We start from the raw sequence: 24,693 nt of genomic DNA on the forward strand, positions 1-24,693 counted from the left end.
CCTTACAAGCTAATTCAACTCCTGGACACCTCCACCACAACAATTCCTACTCTCCATCAATCTCACATCATATTCTTCAAATGCTTATCAGCAGCACTGAATCCTACGAATCAAAAAACAGATCGAACAAACATGACTCTTTAGGGTTGCAATTTGATTGTCCCCTCACCACGGCAATACCTGTAGCTTTTAACAGGAAAAACTCCAAGAATAATAACAAACATTTAAGCAAATCCCAAATGAATCCATCTAAACTGACCTTAACACATGAACTCTTAAATGCTGTACATCTCAACCAAAAACTTACATTTACATACAACACCATCGAAACTTCAGTGCAATTGGGTGCTACACTACACCATCACGTAAAGATATTAGAAAGATCTAGAAAGAACATGCTAAGCCGAAGCCTTTACATAACCAATATAGTTGCACCATAGGTCTGGAAAATAACACAAAGGAACCAACCAGTAACTCAGATGCTATGCAAGTAGTGAACAGTTGAATAAATACAAGAACCTGCATGGCCATGCCTCCACAGGAATGTGATCAGAAAAATAATATGCACAATACTCTTAGCTTTTGAACCTATCTGCTCTAGCCTCTGAAGCACGTTGCAAGAATGGAACACATGCCAAAATTTCCTTCTCCATTTCATTGCAAAGCACACATCTTAATACAAGGACTTGAATCCTGGACCCTGTCTGCAAAGTGAATTTAATCAGAGAGATAAAATACACCACTCTTGCACCAATTTGATTTCTTATAGGAGTTTGCCGCAAATTTTCTTGATAGGAGTAAAATGCTACGGTGACTACAAGCCTCCGTAAACAAATAGAAAGAACCTGGAGAAAGATCTCATTGGACAAGACCTGGGCATGGAAAAGCTCAGCTTGAAGTGGAGCCATTTAACTTTGGCATGTCACTAAGACCAACCTTAAATACCAGAGACTATCCTAGTTTATGCCTTCAAAAACGTTTTGCTTGCTTCGTATGTTGCCCAGCAGATTGCTGCTGCAGGAGTGTGAAACAGGACTCTTGGCTTCCAGCCTCTCCAGAGGGCACCTGGGCCTTCCTTCTCTACAATTCTTTTAACCACATCAAGAATTGAGCTGCTAGTGAATCTTTCTGCACCATTCACCCCCTGCAACCAGTAAAGCCACTGGAGACATCAGATTTATTTCTTCTCAGCAGACTGTTTATTTTTTTCCTTCCATATAAACAAAATAGTATAACAGCATTCAGATGATCAATCATAACATATGAAGCAACACTTGTGGCCTCATGCATTAGACCAAATTGCATGCTTTCACTTAAACACCATAATAGCTAAGAAAAACTACAGCACTAAAACAGGTTAATGAAATGGACTGCACATCTACTGGGATACTCCATGGTTAAGCTAATTTGTCTTCAATAGACTATCAGAACATCTATAGTTTGCATTATAACTGGCAAATGACCAACAGAATACCAACAAGGTCATTGGACTTGACTAAGATGCCATGAAAATTGATTACCTGATGTGAAAGATCATGCAGATACCCCAAAGAATATGCCCTAAGGCATACTTATTTAGGACATAAAGACCCCAAAATAATGTGAAAGATTCCTTAGTATGAACATATAAATTCCAATACAAATGACGTGAAGAGGATTGCTCTATAAGACTTGATAGGTGCCACTAGTATGCTGGACAGCAGAAATGCATATCTGGATGCCTAGGGAGGCTGCAACAGCATGCCCAAAGAAATGGGGTGCCTCATCTATGGTACACTGCTACAAAGAGCAGAGGATGTGTGTGGGGTCGCAATGACGTAAAATTTTGATGCATTGCTTAGCATTTGATCAAGTGTTAATCAAATACGCATATGTGAGATGCACATGTGATGTGCAAGTTGGTTATTCCACAATGACATGCCAAGGACGTGGGGTGTTAAAGAGAGGACAACCCTCGATCACATGATAACGACCATCAAGTTCGAAAGACAATACATAAATTTTATAGTAAATGTACAAAGAGGAATATTTATCAAAAAAAAGTTCTATTTATGGAACAACCATTGCAACTACTCACATTAACAAAACAATCTTCCAATAAAAATTCAAAAGAAATACTTGGAGCTACTACGTATTTATTGAAGCCTTTGAAGTAGACTCCACCTTATTCTTAGGACACTCTATCGCCGCAAAAGTGGCCCATCTAATGGCAGACAAAGCAATGAACCGTTTAGCAACCCTAGGAGTTACTTTGCTCTTACTATCCTTTTTCTTGCACAACTCCAAAGGTGACTAATGAGTTGCTGCCAAGGTAGAAGATTTCTTTGACTTAAAGGTGGAGACAACTTGATGGGAACCACCAATTGACCCCGGCTGCCCCTACTTGTAGCCAAAGTATTATCAATTTTTTTTGCATACACATAGATGTCCTCTAGTGGGTGTAGGGATTGTGAAGCACCTTGTTCTAGTAGTTCTTTGTTCTCTATGCTCATTTCTCTTATGGACACTATAACTTCCCATGAAGTAGCTCCTTTTGACAGTACTAAACCTCAGCACATGGAGGATGCCCATCCACCATAAGGACATTGCCTCTTCAATTCCAACCTGGTCCCTTTAAAGGGGAGGAGTGTGACAAGACAAACATTGAGTCATGGCTGGCCAAATGAATGGCTTACTTTGATTTATATCAATGCAATGATGCTCAAGGTTTTGGACAAATATAAATCATGTTACAGAGAAAGATGTATGCTTGGTGAGCAAGGCTATGCCCCAAGCTAAAAACATGGGCCGATTTTCAATCCGTTTTTCGAAAGCATTTCATAATAACTAATGACTAGATAGATTTCTGTAAATTATAATCATGCCATGCAACCTAATCGTGGCATAATCAAAGCTTCACCTCCTCTGCCTATCTTGACTGCCAAGCCAACCATGGGTGGCACCACAGAAGTCTGTCTAGCAATAATCTACAATTAGGTCCCTCCTTCCCTCTCTCTCTCCTCCATAGGTAGTCAGTGCCTATCTTGACTGCCAAGCCAACCATGGGTGGCACCATAGAAGTCTATCTAGCAATAATCCACAGTTAGGTCCCTCCTTCCCTCTCTCTCTCCTCCATAGGTAGTCAGTGCCTATCTTGACTGCCAAGCCAACCATGGGTGGCACCATAGAAGTCTATCTAGCAATAATCCACAGTTAGGTCCCTCCTTCCCTCTCTCTCTCCTCCATAGGTAGTCAGTGCCTCTCTCTATCTCTTTGTCACTATTCTCTCTCTCTCTCACCTCCACATGAAGGAATGTCTCTCTCTATTGGTCACCACTCTCTTCATCACCATTTGTTCTCTCTCACTACAATTGACAAGAGTCAAGCCTTTTTTTCTCTCTCTCACCATGATGGCATTTTCATTCTCTCTGCTCGACATTAGTGTTTTCTCTCTCCCCAATGTGACAGACTTTACATTAAATACAAATAAACCATAATATCAACATAAAAATTAATAATAGCATTGGCATAAACATTAAATGTTGTGAATCATGATAATTTTGATAACAACTTAACATTAAAATTAATAATAACGTTAATATCAAATGTTCAACCCATTGTTGAGAGAAAAACTCAAATGCCCCTAAAATCAAGATTTCGGCTACTAACAGTCTGCCATAGCCTTAGGGTAGCAAGTCTCCGAGCTCCGTCATCAATACAACCAAAAACTCCATGCATACTTTACACCAACACAAAAATCCAAGTACAGTACCAAACAAGAAACATATCTTGTCATATCCACCACCCACAATGCATGCCCCTCGTGCACACCCCCTGCTAACCATGTCCCATACCACCCTAAACAAGATAAAAAATATCTATCAAGCATGAACCATCACAATTCTAGAAGTAAAAGTAGCTTTGAGCACATCATTAAATCTTGCACCCAATTGCAAGTTGACGCTTTGATACAAATGAAACGTCCTCCTAGAATCCAACCTACAATCGAGACATGACACAAGCTACATTCACGAATATAAGGGACTTGACATCAAACTCACCCAACCTTAGAGCCAAACAAGGTCAGCCCCAAGCCTAAGAGCTAGCAACACTCCAAGTCACAACTGCATCCCAAGGATCGAAGTCCCATACCACCAATCCACACCATCCCAATGTACAAATGTAATGGTCAACAAGCCAAGATTCTAAAAGTGGTGATCACACAATGAATGTGCACAATAGGGCCTTGAGTCCTATAAATAGGACTTGGCTACCCAAATGTTAAAATGTACTCAAAGTCTCAATGCCACTTCATCACCACTATGACCAATGCTACTAGCACCCATCCCGATGTCCAAGGATGTAATATTTATCCTTAGTAAAAATTGTTAGAATTTTTGCCCAATGTTTTAGTAAGTTGGTTTGTAGTGTGAACATAAGTACATTAATAAGTTGTATCACCACTTTTAGAGTTAGTTCTAGAGTTAAGTGAACTCTAGCTGAGTTAGGGATAGGTCTTACTTACTTGAGACCTATTGTGCTTTCATTCTATCATTCTAGCACTTCCATCTTTTGAGTGTGGAACCAAATTCTAGTTGCTGGTGTTGTTGGCACACACAGCCCAAGGTGACATTTCTCCAAAATTTTGGACTAGTAAAAATTTCTTCAATTTTTTTGAAATTCAAGAAGAAATTTGGGGCTTTTGCCATGCACGCATGCCAAGGCAAGAAATCAGTGGTACAGCAGGATTTAATTGCTGCTGCAATCAGATTGAACAGTAAATTTGGAAAAATGTCAAAAAGTTTGGTGAGAATCGGTATTAAATGGCTGGAATTTGTAATTTTCTGGCACGCATTACGAGGCAGGTGTACTACAGCAATGCATTGCTGTTTTTCTTGTGGCTGAGTGCTAACTTTGGGTGACATTGTGCACTCATGCATTTTGTGACATTTTGGTACTTGTTTGACAATCCCGAAGGATTTCAGGCACTCTAACGAGTACATACACTATACTTCAACATTGAGGTATTTGGCTGCAGATTTTTGCTCATTCCTAACAGCATGGCACGTCAAGGAAACAATGATCAAGAGTAACATCCCAGGTGTCCTCACTATAACTACCCCTTGTGGAGTTTTATGGTCCGCAACCTTCTTGTTGCCAAGGACTTGTGGGACTATGTTACAAGTGACTTGCAACGACCAGGTAGTCTCGCACCTCAAACACCTCAGTATCATGCTTGAGAACAGGTTGTTGCTACTACTACTATTGTTGCTGCTCCTCCTCCTCCCCCTCCCATGAAATATCAAAGGAGGATTCAAATGATGCTTAGGCACTTTCCTTGATAGCACTGTCAGTAAAAAGGGCCATCATTCCACATACTTGGTCTTGCAAGACCTCAAAATCAACATGAGATATACTTGAGTGTATGTCTGTTGCCCGCAATGAGGCCAAGATCTCCTATCTTCACAAAGAGTTGGTAAACATAAACATGGAAGAGAGTGATAGCATGACGGATCACCTTACTCATATACAGTATTTGCGTGAACAACTGCTCAAGGTTAATGAGATTACTCCGAATGTTGAATTGGTGAATATCACACTGAACTCTCTTCTAGAGTCATATCTTGGTTTTTACACCTCTTTGATGTTGTCATTGAAGGGGAGGCAGCAACCCCTTACTTTTGTGGAGTTGGAAGGCCTCTTGTTGCAAGAGAAGCTGACTCGAAAGAATGTTGCATTGCGTTCAGTGATGTGGCTATGCTTTCCAAGTTTAAAGGCAAGGGTAAAGCTAGGCAAAATGCACAAAATCAACAAAAGGGAGATGCTCGACAACCATCTCACAAGGTTGTCCAAGACTCAAATAAGTCTAAAAAGAAGGGAAAATGTCATAATTGCAAGCCTAGTGATTATATTGATGAGTGTCAAAAGAGATTGGCCAAGGAAAAGCAGAAAGACTCCGGTTTGGCTGTCCAAGAGGCATCATCTAGCAAATCAACAGATGGTGATACTTCAGCCAACTTGGTAAAGGAGGATTATGCATTTCTCACATACAATCATGATTCTTCTATGGCTGATTCAGCATCTAATGCTACTAAAACGTAATAAACGTGGTATTTTGACAATGGTGTTTCAAAGCACATCACTTCCAAGTAGTGCTTGTTTACTTCTTTGTATTCAACCCCTATTGGGAAGCGTGTCACATGTGCAAACAGCAACAATTATTATGTATGTGGCATTGGGACAATCACTATTACTACTACAGATGGTTCATACGTCAAGCTTCTCAATGTATTGTTTGTGCTTGGCATTACAAACAACTTGTTATCTATTTCTACCTTCAATAAGCATGGCTTTCAAGTCATCTTTAAGGATGACAAATGTATTGTCAAAGATAGAGAGATGAACTATGCACTCAAGCTATCTGATATCCTATACAAGGGTTTATTCTTATTAAACACTTATGTGATAGACGGTCTCATGATACAGCAATCACTAGCCTTATGCCTGCTTGGCATTACAAATAACTTGTTATCTATTTCTACCTTCAATAAGCATGGCTTTCAAGTCATCTTTAAGGATGACAAATGTATTGTCAAAGATAGAGAGATGAACTATGCACTCAAGCTATCTGATATCCTATACAAGGGTTTATTCTTATTAAACACTTATGATAGACGGTCTCATGATACAGCAATCACTAGCCTTATGCCTGCTATGCAGAATGAGAAGCTTTGGCATGCCCATTATGAATATATAAGCTTTGGGAGTTTGATGACCCTTCAAAGGTTATCATATGATAGATGCATTGCCTCCAGTGGAGACTCCATCTCCTCATGCAGGCAAGGGATGTATTTTGGGCACAATGCACAAGTTTGCCTTCAAAAGGGATGGTGCAATACATGCTATCCAAAAAATGCAGCTTATTAACACTGACATTTGTGGTCCCATGAAGACACGTGCACTTGGGGGCTCACCTTTATTTTGTTACATTTATTCATGACTACTCCAGGTATACATGGGTGTATGGGCTGAAGGCTAAGTCTGATGTATTCATGCATTTCAAACATCTTGTGGCAAAGCTTGAGACTGAAACTGGTTTAAAAGTGCAAACACTTCGCACAAATAGAGAGAGAGAAGTACATGTCTCCTGCATTTGAGGCATATTTGTTGGATCATAGCATTACACATCAAGCCACTATTAAAATGGCTCCTCAACAAAATGAAGTTGCTGAAAGGAAGAATCACGATCTCATAAAAATGACTTGTTGTATGTTAAAAAGCAAGGGGCTGCCACATAAATTTTGGTTAGAAGGGCTTCAATGTGCCAATCATGTATTGAATAGGACACCCGGGCACTTACAAAGGCTTTGAAGACAATCACTTCATTTGACACTTGGCATGGAAAGAAACCCAAAGTTGACTACTTTTGGGTGTCTGGTTGCATAGCCTACACACATGTACCGAAACAGCATCGTGGGAAGCTAGATGATAAGGCTATAAAATGCATTTTTATTAGCTACTACAATTCGAATAGCAAAGGCTATCGCATGTATGACCCATGCACGAAGAAGGTGCTTGTTAGTAGGGACGCCATATTTACTAAAAATACAACATTTTCTCAAGACCAATTTCAAATGCCAACCACACATAACATTGGTGATGTTTATGAAGGCCTTTTACTACTTCCTTTGGAATCTGTGCATGCTGTAAATGGTAGGACAGCCCTATTACAGCAAGCTGTTGTTACCGCTCCATATGCTCCCGAACAACAAGGTATTGATGAGGGTTTGCCACATGAAATGGAGGCAACATTTAAGCATGAAAGGGCTATAGTAAGTGCAGTAAAAACAGTCCCAAGATGGTTGTTACAAACTCTCCAAGAAAGTAAAATGGATGCCCCATTACCTTAACGCACTAGAAGGGCTACCAACATGCAGCACATGATATAGGGGGTACATTTAACCCATAAAAAAAGTAAATGATTGTGATGAGCATGTGTTTATGAGCTCATTGTTGGATGATGATGAGCCTACTTCCTTGGACAAAGCTCACCAAGATGTACATTGGATGCAAGCCATGCAAGAGGAGTTAGATTCCATTGCCACTAACTCTACATGGGATCTTGTGGATTTACCACTGTGACATTAATGTGACATTAAAAGTGACATTTAATGTAACGTTAAGGTCACAAATATTGAATGTGATATTAAAGTGACATTTAATGTGACATTAAGGTAAATCTAGGGGAACATGCACGAGAATGACCGTCCAGGCTCTTGGGCGCCCGAACGGGGTTAAGGGGAGCCTAGAGAGTAAGAGAGTCCAAGAATAGTAGGACTCACAAAAAGTGGACGGCTCGCAGAGGAAACGGGGAGAGAGGAGCCAGCACTTATCTAGGCGAGGTTGGGAGGAGAAACGGACTCGTGCTCACAGAGGAGAAATATACTTCTTCAAGCTTCATCGTTTTCTGTCTTTTCCTAAGTCATCTTTCAACCACCTACATGGGATCTTGTGGATTTACCACTTGGTAAGAAGGCCATAGGCACGGGGTTTTTAAACTCAAGCGCAAGGCTGATGGCACTATTGACAAGTACAAAGTACGGTTGGTAGCAAAAGGCTATGCATAAAAAAATGGCATAGATTATGAGGAAACCTTTGCTCCCACATCCTGTATAAGTAAGGTGAGATGTATGATTGCTATGGCTGGAATTTTGGAAAGTACATTAGTTGGACATTAAGACAGCATTCTTGAATGGGGATTTGCATGAGGATGTTTTTGTATCGCAACCTCCAAGGTTTGGGGTTAAAGAGAAAGAGCACATGGTACGCAAGCTGGATAAGGCTCTTTATGGTCTCAAAGAGACTCCTCATGCATGATACTCTAAAACTGATGCTTATTGGCCAGCAAAGGGTTCAAAAATAGTTGGACTATTCCCACTCCATACATTAAAAATGAAAGGTGCACGGGGAGACTAGCTGATTATCATTCTTTATGTAGATGACATACTACTCACTCAATCTATAGAGGAAAAATTTGCAGATTTTAAGGCTGAATTAAAACATGTATTTGCTATATCAGATATGCGCTATCTACACTATTATTGGGGATTCAGTTTAATCAAAATTAGCATGGTATCATCATGTCACAATCACGGTATGTGGATAAGCCATTACATAGGTTTAATATGCAAAATTGCAAACCTGTGTACACTTTATGGAGCCAAGCTCAAAGTTGTCTATGTATGATGGTGAAGAGATGTCTAATGTTGCAATTTACAACCAAGTTGTTAGCTGTCTTATTTATCTTTGCAACACACGCCTTAACATTCAATATGTAGTATCTCAGGTGAAAACCATACATTGGCAAGCTATTAAGTGGATCTTTAGATATTTGCAAGTCACTCAGTCACATGCATTATTATTTCCGAGGGGGGAGACTTGCATCTACATGCTTACAATGATTCAAATTGGGCTAGTGATGCAAGCACTAGGCAATCTACTAGTGCATAATGTTTCTTTCTAGGCTACTCATGCATTTCGTGGCTAAGTAAGAAGCAGTCTACAATGGCTACCTCAACTTGTGAGGCTGAGTATAGGGCAGCCTTCACCGCAACAGTGAAATGTATATATCCAAGTAGATTATTGGTTGATCTACAGATTTCTTTGAAGGGTCTTATATCCATTCTTTTTTATAGTCATAGTGCTATTGCAATGAAACGGAATCCTGTGTTTAATGCTCGCATGAAACACATTGAGATACGTTACCATTATGTCACAAAGAGATGCTATGCAGGAGAGATTAGTTTGATGAATGTCCTTACACAAGAGAATGTTGTAGACATTTTCACCAAAGCACATCCTCGTAAGAAGTTTGAGGCTTTTGAAAGTCCTTAAACTTGCTACCCTTTGATGATTGATCTGTCTATACTTCAACCACATTGGCACTGCAGGGGGGTGTTAAAATTTGCCAATTCTATGGGCAGTGTCTAACGTTTTAATTAGTTGGTTTGTAGTGCAAACACAACTACATTAATGAGTTACGTAGAAGTAAATGAACTCTAGTTGAGTTAGGGATAGGTCTAACTTACTTAAGACCTGTTATACTTTCATTCTATCATTCTAGCACTTGCATCTTTTGAGTGTGAAAGTGCTCCCCTTTCTTGCTCATTGTCTTGTGTTCACACACACTCCTCTCTTCCTCCATTTCCAACAAAAACCAAGTACGCTAAAAGATGATTTTTCATTACTTTTACAATGGCAAAAACTGATGCAACAAGGACAGCTTTCATTTTCAATTTTACATCTAATGTATGGGCCTTGCCCTTATATTCAAGGGTAATGAATTTAGCACGGAAACCAATCATTGCCTGTACACAATGGCAACAAGGCATACCAAACAATACATCACAAACCTCTAATAATGCAATGAAGAACTCTTTATTGTCCACAAAACTTTGAATGTAGAAACAAAGCTTCCCAATCATAGGTGTAGCTGTTAGCAATCTAGTTAGCTCCTGTGTTAGTCTAATCCATGTCTAACATTGCTAGACATTTTACGCATTTTATTGTGGCCATTATGATGTTTATTTGGGCATTTTATGTTGGCTGACCTGCTGCCATTTATGGCGTATTTTTGTCCTTTGAATTCAGGCTCCTCCTCAATAAATCATTATTACCTACAAGTTTTATTGGAAAGAGGGAGCCAGGGCCATTGCAAACACAACCAATGACTCACTGTTGCACACAATACTCGTATTAGGTATATGGCTTCCATTTTCCGAGCATTCTTCTGAGTTCTCTTCTTTGCAGTGTTCTTCTAAGTTTTCTCTCTCTCTCTCTCTTCTGTCCTTGTGTTCGGTGTTTATTAGAGCATATGTTTATGATTCCATTGCTGCATCCACTTCTAACATGGTATCAGATTTCAAGATCTACGCTCTTGCTACTATGTTCAGCTGATTACAGGTCCTCCACTACTCTCTACTGATCAAATGACCTCTTCTTGCTGCAAATCGTGCTGTTTACAGCCCTCCAGATCTGTGTTTTCTACATTTAATGCACCGCCAGCTTGCATTTGTACTTCCACAGCTGCATTTTCAGTCTGCTTTCCCCAAGTTGGCCCAATCAGCTCCTAAACTGCTAGCAATTGTTGTTTTATGCTCAGTATACTGTGTTTTCAGCATCTGCTGTTGGTACAGTGCTGGGCAACATCTTTTAGCTAGTTTTCTGCAGATTTTAGGGATTTCAGCATTGTGTTTTTGTGATCAACTTGTGTACACATAGTCAACTTGTGTTGTTTACTGCAGTTTGTGCTATTGGTTTGCCTGTACTCTCTCTCTCTCTTCCTTTGCTTTCCTTCATTTTCTCTTCCTATGCTCTCCAAATGGCTCCCCCTACTATTCTATTGATGAAAATTTCCATGGCCCTAATTACCTAGCATGGAGTGCTGTTATGAAAGCATGGTTTGCCCAAAAGCGGTTGTGATATGTTGTTTCTGAAGCTTTTGAGCATCCTACTCCTCTTCTAGCTGATTTTGACAAGGACAATTATGAAGAAGCTATGCTCACATGGGATACTCATGATGCCTGTGCATATTCTACTCTTCTTCATTGCATCTCCAAAGAAGTTCTTCCAATGGTTACCTCTTGCAAGCCTTCTCCCGCAATTTGGACGAAGCTTTAGATGTTGTACAAGGCTCCTTCGCGTATGCATGCCATCACTCTTTGTGAATAGCTCTAGAAAATGAAGTTCAAGCCAAAGGATACTATTTAGTACTTCCATAGTCACAAGTGAAGCAAAATGGGACGGGGACGAGGAACGAGGGATGGGAAGGAATGTCCATTACTTGTGACTATATAGTCACATGGAATGGAACATGGGATGGAAAGAAGCTACCGTCCCTCCAATCTTCAAGTCCAAAAATGGCCATCACTTATGTCTATGAGTACTTCTTACTTCATGTTACACAGGTACAAGACTAGCTTCGACACATGCACTCTACCCTTCTAGAGGCTCATCTTGTGGAGATTGTGCTCTACAAACTCCCTCTTAGAGTTTGATGGAGTGGCCAATGCTTTGAGGACTTAGACGTCATCAACAATTGTCATCAATGTTGCTTGAGCATGAGAAATCTTTGCGATTACAAGGGAGGCTTCCATTGCAGTCCGATGGTTCTAGTGAGGCCTTTACAACTTCAAAGAGGAGTGATATGAAGCAAAACTCGAAGGCCCAATGCTATCACCGTGGTAAGAAGGGACATTTGCGCAAGAATTGCAAAGAGTTAGTGGCTTCAAGAAAGAAGAAAGCTAAGGAGAAGCAGGATACGAACTTCCCTGAGTCATCCTCTTCCTCAGACTTTGACTCAGATCCTCCAACCCAAGCCAATACCAAGGCATGAAAAGGATCTTCTTCTTCAAATCGAGGAAAGGGCTTGGCAACCCCTCCTATAGTGCAAGTGATATGGTCATCACTCACATTCACAGAGAGAGTGTGAGAGAGTGGCAAGGTGGGGCAAGTGAGCCTCATCTATACAAATATACTGATACACGAGTTCTAGAGAGGGACGTCCTTGATACATCGATTGAAGTTTGGAGATTCAAATCCTGGAGTTGGGACTCGCATCCATGTTCATGATGGGCTATTATTTGATAGAGAGCAAAATTGCCTCCTAGTCCAAGCTCACATGAGGGGATACTTTAGCGGTTTGGCCAAAGGCGGGGATTCCATGGTCACGTATATGGCTACTACAAGGCATTATTGACAAACACAGAGATCTATTATAACTCTTCTCTATTTTTTGTATTCTGGTATAATTGATATCGACCTCAAGTTCTCTCTAAGGCACCTTGGTGGTGGCTTGATTACCCATTGCTTGGGTATCCATGGTCATATTTTGGTGGTCCTTGTTGTATAGCCTATGATGAGCCATTATCATTGAACCATTATATTGTATCAAATTACCCATGATCTAAGAGAGGGTGTTAGCAATTTGGTCGGCTCATGTGGAATCTAGTTCATGGCTGACATTTCTAGGTATTTTAAGCATTTTATTGTGGCCATTATGATGTTTATTTGGGCATTTTATACTGGCTGACTTGCTCCTATTTATGGCATATTTTTATCCTTTATATTTAGGCTCCTCCTCTTAAGTTAGTTATTATCATCTACAAGTTCTGTTGGAGAGAGGGAGCCGGAGCTATTGCCTACACAGCCAGTGACTCACTGTTGTACAAGACATTCTCATGTTTGGTATATGGATTCCATTTCACGAGCATTCTTTTGAATCCTCTTCTTTGCAATGTTCTGTGTTTTCTCTTTCTTTCTCTTCTATCCTTGTGTTCAACAGTTTATTACAGCATCTATTTATGCTTCCATTGCTGCATCCACTTCTAATAGTAACAGTCTCTACATGGCCCTTATATGCCATATCAATTTCTCCTATGGATACCGTCTCATCCTCTCTAATACCTAGATGGGTTGCCATGTGCTGGTCCCCGATCTTCCCCCATGCTTAAGGTCAATAGCATCACCATTGGGCCGATCATTGACTACATCGAGCACCAAAGTAACCCGATGTTTTGGGGCTTTTCCCATATTTGCATGCATGCCTTGTTGTCCAAAATCCATCGAATTGGCACTACCAAGATAGGCTTGCATTTGTGTATCTTACCCCACTGGCACTAGTTGCTTTTACTCATCACTGACTTTTGGTGCATGCATTGGGTTGATCACTGACTACATTTGGAACCAAAGCAACCCAATGTTTTGGGGCTTTTCCTATATTTGCATACATGCCTTGCAGTCCAAGATCCATCGAATTGGCACTACCAAGATGGCCTTGAATTTGTGTATCTTACCCCAATGGCACTAGTTACTTTTACTCATCACCGACTTTTGGTACATCTTGAGGCTGTGGTGGCTGCACTTTGGGAGCTTCTAATTGTCAAAGTTTTCGAGCATGACACTTTCTTCTTGTTCTTGTTGTCCTTCTTCAAAGAGCTTAAAAATCTTATGAACTGAGGATCCTTGGCCAACTTGGCAAAGAAATCTGCTACTGCCCTCAATCAAGCCTTAAATTGGTCATCATACTCTTCATCTTCTTGCTGGTCCTCAACATCTTGTGGCCTAGAAGGACCCGCTTCTTATTCAAAACCCACATTTTCAGGTTGCTGCCCAAATTGTGTGCCTTGTCCAAGTCTCAAGATCAAGCGTTGCATTTTTCCCTTCATTATGTGCATTTTCAAACTAAGAGCATCATCATTGCTTGTTCCCATCTCATTGTATGAAGATATGCTTGCTGTAATGCATCCAGCTGATAATAATTTCAGCAAGAATGCAACTTTTTTTACTTGCACACAAGTGCCTCAGGTCCACTTACTCAAGGAAGTTGATGTATCCCGACAATGGAACCATGCAGTAGCCATACTTCTTGGCAAGGGTGGTGATAACCTGATTTAACTCAAATTACAGCAAGCATTAAACACAGAAATCTGGAAATACACACTTTACCACCTAATCTTGGACGACCAATACCCGATTGGCCCAACAACCAGTCCCCTTGCCGCATTTCTTTATCTTGTATTAGTATACAGTTGAGGTACACTCAAATACAAGCTGATCTCCTTCAAACCTCAATACAAATCACTATCATGGATGACCAGTAATGCTTGGGCACAATTTTATCCCGTAAGCAAAACCCTAGTTTTTGTTGTAAATTAGGGTTTCAACAGCAATTTCTACAATTGCTCTTCACCCAAAGTTGGAAATGGCTGAGAATTGTTTGAGGGATTGATGGAAGATAAGACAAAGGGAGAGTTTGGATTTTGTCACCATAACATGTATGTTTAATGTGTAGCTTTGTCATCCTTCTATCAGAGTGCAGCGGTGCGGAAGCGTAGGACTGAGAGAGAGAGAAGAGAGAGAAAGAGACAGTGGACGATGAAGATCTGCTGTATAAAGAATGCTGAATACAAAGATATGCAGATATATACACGGGCGCAGTGCGCTGGACTGCATGTCTCCACCTCGACGATGCAACCTGCTGTCCACCTCGAAGTCCGCTGCAGTCTGCACTGTCTGCTGTCTGAAATCTGTGAACAGAGACAGAATCTGCGCGTCACCGGTCTGTAATCTGCGAGCAGAGAAGTGTGTCAGACTGCTGAGACTGTCGGGTATAAATAGCCAAGAACTGCCTGGAAATAGGGCGCCAGAAATGCCCAGTCGACTGCATTAAATGCAGCCGACTGCCTGCTGCAGGTCGGACTGCCACGTGGCAGTCCGACTGCATGCAGTCCGACTGGACTGCACCAGGCTGAAACCTCCTGCCTAGCTGTGATCTCTCTAACACCTTCATCATCATTTGGATCTTACGTTGTAGTCTAGCCTACTTTCCACTCCCCCGAGTTAGCTCAAATCTTTCCCATCTAGGTGTTAGGTTTTCTATAGGCTATTCTATTGTGTGTGTGTGTGTGTGTGTGTGTGTGTTAGCCAATCACTTTTAGTATTGTCAATCTGTCATCTCCTAATTGTGAGCTCCTATTACAGTCTGATGGAGACATGGGAGCTCTGGCATTTTAATGTGCATTTCTTGAGTTATGTGAGCATTTTCAGCATTTCCCAACCTGTGCCACCATGTCAAACATTATCCTATCCCCCTTCATTTTATTGCCTACTCAACTGATTTTTTCCAGCATTCATGCAACAAGAGATTCAAGACCCAATCTGAGCTCGGATTGTTGTACAATCAAGGGATCAATTGTGCCCAAGTAATGTTGGTCATTTTATGACAGCCAATATGATGAAGATTGAAGGAGATCGGCTTATATCACATTGTACTTCATCCTTAGAGCAATACAAGATTAAAAAAATACCACAGGGGTGCAAGTCGTAGTTTTTCCATACGTGAATCAAATGTCAAACACAAACAGTATGAAGTATGATTCAAGTATGATTTGAGCCCAAGACCTAAATCATACGTGACCCTAATTTGTTAACATATTTTAACAAATTATGAGAAAAGTACTAACCTTGCAAGCATTTTTAAAACAACTTTTAGCTAAATCATAACAAATACCATGTGCCAATTTCCCCAAAAAAAAAAGATAAATCACTCTTTTGTCATCTTCGGTGCAAGATACTTTTGATTCGTCTTTTGTGCCTTCTTTTACCTCTTCTGTTTTGCAATATATTGGTAGAGATCACGTAGAAGAAAGAGTCCAGTCTGTTGACTACGGAAAAGGTCCTCTTGAGGACCAATTCTTGTATGTTAACACACGTCAAGGGAATTATAAGAAAAAGCCAAGTAACCCTTCTTCTGCCCTTCCTTCTTTTCCGTCTACTTCACATAATTAGAATGAATTTGGTGTTCCTTTCACTTCATTACATGGTGCATCACCATCTTCACAATTTCATTTTTAATCAGTAAATGTTTAAAATGAACAAAAAGAATCTACACCTCACTTTCAAAACCCACCCATCCCACCACATTCTTCCGCTGCTTCACCACTTCCATTTACACCATTTACATTTCCATTTCAAACACCTCATGTCGCACCGCACATCACACCGGGGGGTTATGGAAACATAGGCACATTCTTTAGGACCTCATCCTTCCCTCAGTCGGGTGGTGTTCCACCTATCTCATACACACTTTTGGGATCATTGCAGCCTGGGTATCCCACTCAGTCTCTCCCGAGTGTGGATCAGTTGCCTCCACAGTTTGCCTCCATGGCATTGCCTAGTGGACCTTCTGGTCATCCTGCTGTGTCCCAGCATCACTTTGGACAAGGCTAACATGTCACAATGTCTCCACCTATACTGGCACCTTATGGAAACATTCATGTTCCAGTGCCTCTGTATCAATCAGCACTCATTGGGCACTCGCACCTCCTGCCTACCCACCTCTTCCCCCTCCCTCTTACTCTTATCAAACACACCCACCTCCACCATCTTTCCCACCATCATCTTACACCACCTACCCGACACCTCATGGTTCTAGCTCATCTTCTGCCAAGAATGCATTTAATGACAAGACTCGTTTTAATGGGTCAAACTTTACTACTTGATCGAATTTGATGAGACATATCCTTGACTTACAGAACCTATGGGATCTTGTGCAGGGGTTGGAACCCCAATGATCCCGCATTTGTTCCATACGAGGTCGTCCGCTCATGGAAGGCTAGGAATGCCTCCGCTATTGTCAAGCTCATGCAAACCTTGGCTTATTGCCTGATTTTCATTCTCAGCTTCAACATTTTGACTTAGCGTCAAAGCGATGGGCACATTTAACTGACCGCTATGCAGCTCGGAATAGGATCCGTCGTATTAATCTTGACCATGAGCTTCAGCTTTTCAAAATCACTGACCGGGATGACTTGAAAGTCAAGTTGGTTGAGTATCGGCATCTCCTCGCTGAATTCTCCACTACAAGGACTCCCAAGTCCTCTAACGATCAAGTCACATTGTTCCTAAATAAACTCCCCAACAAATACTTCAATTTTGTGGAAGGAATAGTTTCAAAGCCTACCATGCCTACATTCTATGAATTTGAGTGTCACCTGTTGCGTTACACACGGTTGTTCGATCACTTTCATATGAATTCCTCTTCAGAGGGGACTCTTCTTGCTCATTCTCAGAAAGGGAGACAAGGAAAGGGCAAACCAAACCAAACCTCCACTCAAAATCAAAATCAAACTCAAAAGCTAAATCAATCTGGGGATTCTCAAGGAAACTCCCAATCACAACTTAAACCAAGGTGGCAGAATGTACCTAAAAAGAATAGGTATTGTCAACATTGTCAAAAGGCTGGCCATTTTGATGGCGAGTGTCGATCAAAGGCACGAGGCACAACACCAAAACCTAAGTCTCAGACCCCCGCCCCTCAGTCGGGCAACCCCCAGCAAGGGAGGCAAGGTAATGGCAAGGGGCAGTTTAAAGGTCAGACTCACACTGCCACCGCATAGCCATCTCAATCGACAACGTTCTCAACTCCAGAGGGCTTGTTTGATGGTCTGCAGAGGCCCACATCGTCTCCGTAGAGACATCCGATATGAGTCGCATTCACATCTGAGTTGCCTCCTCACGAGGTTACTGCACAGGCCCACTCGTCACAACCGAGCACTTCAGCTCCTGTTTGGATTGTGGACAATGGAGCTACACATCACATGACTCCTATAGAGGACATTTTCCGTACTTGAGCCCCTGCAGTCGGGTGGGTCCGTATAGGAAACAACTCCTCGGTCAAGATTCAGGCACAAGGTTGCATCAGTTTTGCCACTGACAAGGGTCCGGATCTTGCTTCGCTGGACAATGTATATCATGTCCCTCAGCTTCGGGTGAACTTGTTACCTATTCAGCAGCCTTGCATATTGGGGTGAGCAGTTTTCTTTAAAGCGACCACAGTCGAGGTCCTTGACCTTTAGACTGGTTTAGTGACTACTCGCAGGGAGGCACAGCCTAATGGCCTATACCACATGACTCACTTTCTCACCGAGTCAACAGCCGAGGGCTCCGTGTTCCATAGCTTCCAGGCTTTAGCTACATCTCGGGAGCCTACGCACAATGAGCGTCTTGGCATTTTTGCTTAGGGCATCTTGGTTATAACTCACTTTATGAGTTGTCACACTGTGAGCTAGTTCAGGGCCTTCCACGCCTGAAGCTAGCTCGAGATGTCTGTAAAGCCTATCAGCTCGAGAAGCAGCACCGTACCCCATTTCCTCATCAATCTACACATACAGTTAAGGAGCCTCTTAGATTGATTCACGTTGATCTTTGCGGGCCAACATCCACTGCTGCTTTAAACGGCACGCTGTACTTCTTTTTGATAGTTGGATGATCATTCTCGATATATATGGGTGTACTTCCTCAAGCATAAGTCAGATTCTTTCACATATTTTTCTACTTGGGTGCTGCTAGTTCATAACCAGACCAGGTCGTGTTGGGTGCATGAGGAGTGATAGCAGTGGTAAGTTTATCTCCCACGAGTTTTTCGAATTTCTACAAAAGCATGGCATTTCTCACCAGCTCACCTCTACCAACTCCCCCTCTCAAAATGGAGTCGTAGAGCGTAGGAACCACACACTCATGGAAATGGCACGCTCTATGCTGTTTGCAATGGAGCTTCCTGAGCGCCTTTGGGTCGAGGCTGTTAACACTTTGGTGTACATCCTCAACCAGTGCCCGGCTGCGGCTCTTCCTCAGAAGACCCCATATGAGGCATTTTTTGGCTCTCGGCCTGTTATTATCCATTTCAGAGTCTTCGAGTATCGTGCGTACACACACACACCTGATGACAAGATAGGTAACCTTAATCTCCGAGCTGATCTCCTTATTTTTGTGGGACATTCCTTTGAAGCGAAAGCTTATCGTTCTGTTGTAGGAAAACTTATTTGGTTAATTCACACTAGGCCAGATGTAACTTACTCAGTTAGCATACTCACTCCGTATTTCACAGCACCTAGGATGTCACATTGGATTGCATGTCTTCATGTGTTGCGTTATTTACGGTGTACTTTTTCTTGTGGCCTGACATATGGTTCTAGTTTATGTTTGCAAGGGTACACTACTTCTGATTGGACAGGAGATCCTGATACCCGGCGTTCCCATGGCAGCTACCTCTTTACCTTGGGCATGGCTTCCATTTCTTGGTCTAGCCGTAAGCAAGAGACGGTGGCGACTTCCACGACCGAGGCCAAGTACCGGGCTCTCTTCGATGGCACCACCGAGGCCATCTATCTGAGGAGTTTATTGGCAGCGCTTCATTTTCCATGTGACACTCCCACAGTTGTCTACTACGACAACCAGAGTGCCATTGCCCTTGCGGCCAATCCAATCATCACACCACGGACACGACATGTGGGAGTCCACTTCCACTTTTCTAGAGAGCAGGTTGAGCTAGGCACTATTCGCCTAGAGTTTGTGCCTTCATCAGATAATTTTGCAAATATCTTGACCAAAGCGGTCAACCGGCCAGTTCTTCAGTACCTGCTACCTAAGATCAGCTTGGGTACACCTTCCTCTACTTCTTCAGCTTGACGGGGAGAGAGTGCTTCCCTCTTGCTTTCCCTTCTAGTTTGAGAGGAGGCGGCTTCTACTCTTGACCGTGACAGTGATAATGCTTACAGTTTTTAGACATTACATTCATTTATTCTTTTGTATTGCATTATGGACATTTATAACTTCATCTGCACTGTCAGGATGACATGATTATAAAAGGACACTTGGACAAGTGAACAATTCTCCTACAAGGGCATTGTCCCAGTGGCACCGTTGCATAGCATATTACATGAGCATGACATTTTGCATCTCCCTTTGCATTACCCCATGCATTAGCATTCTGTTAATGTAAACATACATTTGTGCGCATTTATCCCTTTTCGGTCTTTTGGAGTGATCGACTCTAGGATCCACGATATTCGTAGCATAACACATGGCAGTTCTCCTAACGACAGTTTTCCCTACCCTTGCTTGCTTGCTTGTTTTGCTTGTCTTGCTAAGCCCACCATCCTCTTTTTTTTGTCTTTCCACATATTCACCACATGATTGGCACATACACACACTTTTTCTCATCCTTAGGCACTTATCCTAGTCAGTGCGAGGGACTGGATTGCTAGTTTTGTGCTTGACTTGGATTTAAAACTCTCTTTATCTTTTCCTATCTATCACTTAATCGGTCGTTGTCCCTATATTACTTGTGTATTTTCAAAACATTTCCACAAAAAAAAAATCCATTGATTCCATCCGCCTTTGTAGGACTTCGTAGGCCCTTGGGCAGCCGCCAAGCACCCTTGGTCTGATGCCCTAACCTCTCTGGGGTGATCACTTAGGCTCCCTTGGTAAGATAACCATCGCCTCTGTAGTCTTGGTAGGCCACTAGGAAGCCAACCTGCACCTTTTGTCTAATGCCCTGGCTACTTTGGGGTGGAACGCCTTGGGGTAAATCAAAATTTAGGCTGACCTACTTTTCTCACCCTATTTTGGGCCTGAGAGGGGGTATTGTACCAAGAATTGCTCTTAGCCGCTTAACAGCCCCAAAACATACTTATTTTAGGCTTATTTTAGCCAAAACCCTAAAATGGGGAGCAGATCGAGAGAGTTAAGTGGGAGAGGATCTAGAACCCTAATTTTCTATAAATTGGCAGCTAGCCCTCCACTCTTCTCTCAATCTCATTTTTGTAGATTTCAAGTGTTTCAGCTTGCTGCCCACACCCCGTTCGCGGAGGACATCTCATTCGAAGTTGTTCGTTGCTGTCTCCATTAGTTGGCGCCTGATTTCCAACCCTCTTTACGAAGTTTGAAGCTGATTTCAATCAGGCGACTGCTGTTACTGTGCAAACCTGCTGCTATACAGCCTGCCACATCATCACAGTCCTGTTGCCTACGTTTTCAGTCTTTCTCTCTCTTGCAGGCTGTCATGCCTGCGTTTTTAGTCTTTCTCTCACATGCTGACTACGTTTTTAGTCTTTCTCTCACCTACTGCCTATCTCTCTCCTCACTGTTGACTGCATCAGATCCAGCTTCTCACTACTGCGTTTGCTGGTGTTCAACATCCGGAGGCTACCTTGCTGCGATTTGGGATCCGTTCAGAGTACGACACTCTCTCTAGCTCATTACCCCTACCTTGATCCTTGAGATACAGGAGTTCGAGGTATAGTATTCATTCACTGCATAGTGTGTTTGTTGCATGAGCATCATATTATTAGCAGTCATATCATTTCATTTATTCACTGTGTTCATTGTCTTTGAGTTACCCTAACTCTAACCCTAATTGTGTTCTTTTATCAATCTGTGCTTTGTCGTACGATTTCTGTTTATGCTTTTATATTAGGGTAATTTATTTACAGATAGTAGGATCAAGAGGCGTGGCCATGGGCCGTGTCTAATCCGAAGTGTGTTGATCCACTAGTTAAAGTGCAAACTTTTGCTGTGACACAAAAATGCATCCCCCAGAACGAACTACCTCCATCTCCAAAAAAGAAGACAACAACCCAAGATCTATTATCTCAAAAGTAGCACTAAGCTTTCCTATCTTATCCTCAGGCATGTGTGTGTAGGTACGACACCCAAAGGCTCTAAAGCGGGAAATGACAAGCCAAGAGCCAAAAAATGCCTCATACGGTGTCTTCTAAAGAAAAACTGCAATCAGACACTGGTTAAGGATGTAAACCGAAGTGTTGACTGTCTCAACCCAAAGGCGCTCAGGAAGCTCTGCTGCAAACAGCATAGAGTGTGTCATTTTCATGACTGTCCGGTTCCTACGCTCTACGACTCCATTCTGAGAAAGGAAGATAGTAGAGATGAGCTCGCGAGAGAATACATGCTTAGGTAGAAACTCGGAAAACTTGTGGGAGATAAACTCACCACCGATATCACTCCTCATGCAACCAACACGACGTCCAGTTTGATTATGAACCAACAGCACCCAAGCAAAAAAATATGTGAAAGCATCTGACTTATGCTTGAGAAAGTATACCCACATGTATCTAGAATGATCATCCACTCTCAAAAAGAAGTACAGTGCGCCATCCAAGGCGGCAGTGGATGTTGGCCCACAAAGATTAACATGAATTAATCTAAGAGGCTCCTCAGCACGATGTGTGGACTGCTAAGAGAATGGGGTACGATGCTGCTTTCCGAGCTGACAAGCTTTACAAACATCACAAGCTAGTTTTAGGCGGGGAAGGCCCTCAACCAGCTGACAGTGGAATAACTCATAAAGAGAGTCATAACCAATATGCCCTAAGCGAAAGTGCCAAAGACGCTTATTGTTCATAGGCTCCCGAGATATGGCTAATGCCTCGAAGCTGTGGAACACGGAGCCCTCGGCTGTCGCTCAGTCAGAAAGTGAGTCATGTGGTAAAGGCCATTAGGCTGTGCCTCGCCGCGAGTAATAACTAAACCAGTCCGAGAGTCAAGGATCTTGACTGTGGTCGCTGTAAAGAAAACTACTCGCCCCAACCGGCAAAGCTACTAAACAGATAACAAGTTCACCCAAGCTAGGAGACATGGTATACATTGTTCAACGAAGCCAGATCCAGACCCTTGTCAATGGCAAAACTGACGCTACCTTGAGTCTGAATCTTGACTAAGGGGTTATTTCCTACGTGGACCCGCCCGGCTGCAGGGGCTCAAGTACGGAAAATGTCCTCTATAGGAGTCATGTGATGCATAGCTCCACTGTCCACAATCCAAACAGAAGCTAAAGTGCTCGGTTGTAACGAGTGGGCCTCTGCGCTAACCTGATCGGGAGGCGACTCACAGATGTGGACGAGACTCGCATCTAATGTCTCAGACCTCTGCAAACCAGTCAAACAAGCCCTCTAGAGTTAAGAACATTGTCGACTAAGATGGCTGAGCGGTGGCAGTATGAGTCTAACCTTTAAACTGCCCCTTGCCATCACCCTGCCTCCCCTGCTGGGGATTGCCCGACCAAGGGGCGAGCATCTGAGACTTAGATTTGGGTGTTGTGCCTCTCGTCTTTAAGCGACACTCCTCATCAAAATGACTAGCCTTTTGACAATATTGACAATATACCAATTCTTTTTAGATACATTCTGCCACCCTTGTTTGAGTTGTGACTGGGAGTTTCCTTCTAATTCCTCGGATTGATTTTGTTTTTTATTTTGAGTGGAGGTTTGATTTTGTTTGCCATTTCCTTATTGCCCATTCTAAGAATGAGCAACAAGAGCCCCCTCTGAGGAAGAGTTCATACGAAATCGATCGAACAACTGTGCGTAACGCAACAACTAACACTCAAATTCATAGAAAGTAGGCATAGTAGCCTTTGAAACTATAACTTCCACAAAGTTAAAGTATTTCCTGGGGAGTGAGTTCAGAAACAATGTGACTTAATCATCAGAGTACTTGGGAGTCTCCGTAGTGGAGAACTCGACAAAAAGTCGCCAATACTCAGCCAACTTGACTTTCAAGTCATCTCGGTTAGTGATTTTAAAAAGTTGAAGCTCATAGTCAAGATTTATACGACAGGTTCTATCCCGAGCCGCATAGCAATCAGTCAAGTGTGCCCATCGTTCTAACGCTAAGTCAAAATGCTGAAGCTGAGAATGAAACTCAGGTAATAAGCCATACATCAACTTGACAATAGCGGAGGCATTCCTAGCCTTCCATGAGCGAACAACCTCGTATGGAACAAGTACGGAATCGGGTTGGGGTTCCAACCCTTGCACAAGATCCCATAGGTTCTGAGAGTTAAGGACATGTCTCATCAAGTTCAACCAGGTGGTAAAGTTTGACCCGTTGAAACAAGTCTTATCATTGAAAGCATACTTGGTAGAAGATGAGCTAGAACCATGAGGTGGCAAGAAAGTGGAATAAAATGGAGGTGGAGGGTAAAATGGTGGTGGTGGGTGTGTCTGATAGAGAGAATGAGAGGAAAAAGGTGGGTAGGCAAAAATAGGCTAGGAGTGTCCAATGAGTCCCAATTGATGCGAAGACACTAGAACGTAAATGTTTCCATAAGATGCCGATGGAGATCGAGGCACTAGGATACGAAAGCCCTGACCGAAGCTTGGCTGGGGCACAGCAGCATGATCAAGAGATCCACTAGGTAATGCTACAAAAGCAAGCTGTGGTACCAACTGATCCATACTCGAGAGAGACTTGGGAGGGATACCCAAGCTGCAATGATCTCAAAAGTGTATAAGAAGTAGGTGGAACACCACCCGATGGAGAAAAGGATGAGATCCTAAAGGCGGTGCCTAT

General features: G+C 42.3%; 1 protein-coding gene across 1 annotated transcript in view; it reads right to left on the minus strand.

Moving 5' to 3' along the window:
• Nucleotides 1–399: 399 nt before the first annotated feature.
• Nucleotides 400–24,693, minus strand: part of LOC148040328 (uncharacterized) — a 29,581-nt gene continuing 5,287 nt past the window's right edge. The window contains exon 2 of the mRNA XM_087698404.1: nt 400–1,144. Coding sequence (XP_087554530.1) covers nt 962–1,144 — 183 coding nt within the window. The 3' untranslated portion in view covers nt 400–961. The remainder of the gene's footprint in view (nt 1,145–24,693) is intronic.

The sequence above is a fragment of the Lygodium microphyllum genome, chromosome 2 (genome assembly GCF_053477565.2).
Source record: "Lygodium microphyllum isolate KBCC chromosome 2, Lygodium_microphyllum_v1.1.10, whole genome shotgun sequence".
NCBI classification, from domain to species: domain Eukaryota; kingdom Viridiplantae; phylum Streptophyta; class Polypodiopsida; order Schizaeales; family Lygodiaceae; genus Lygodium; species Lygodium microphyllum.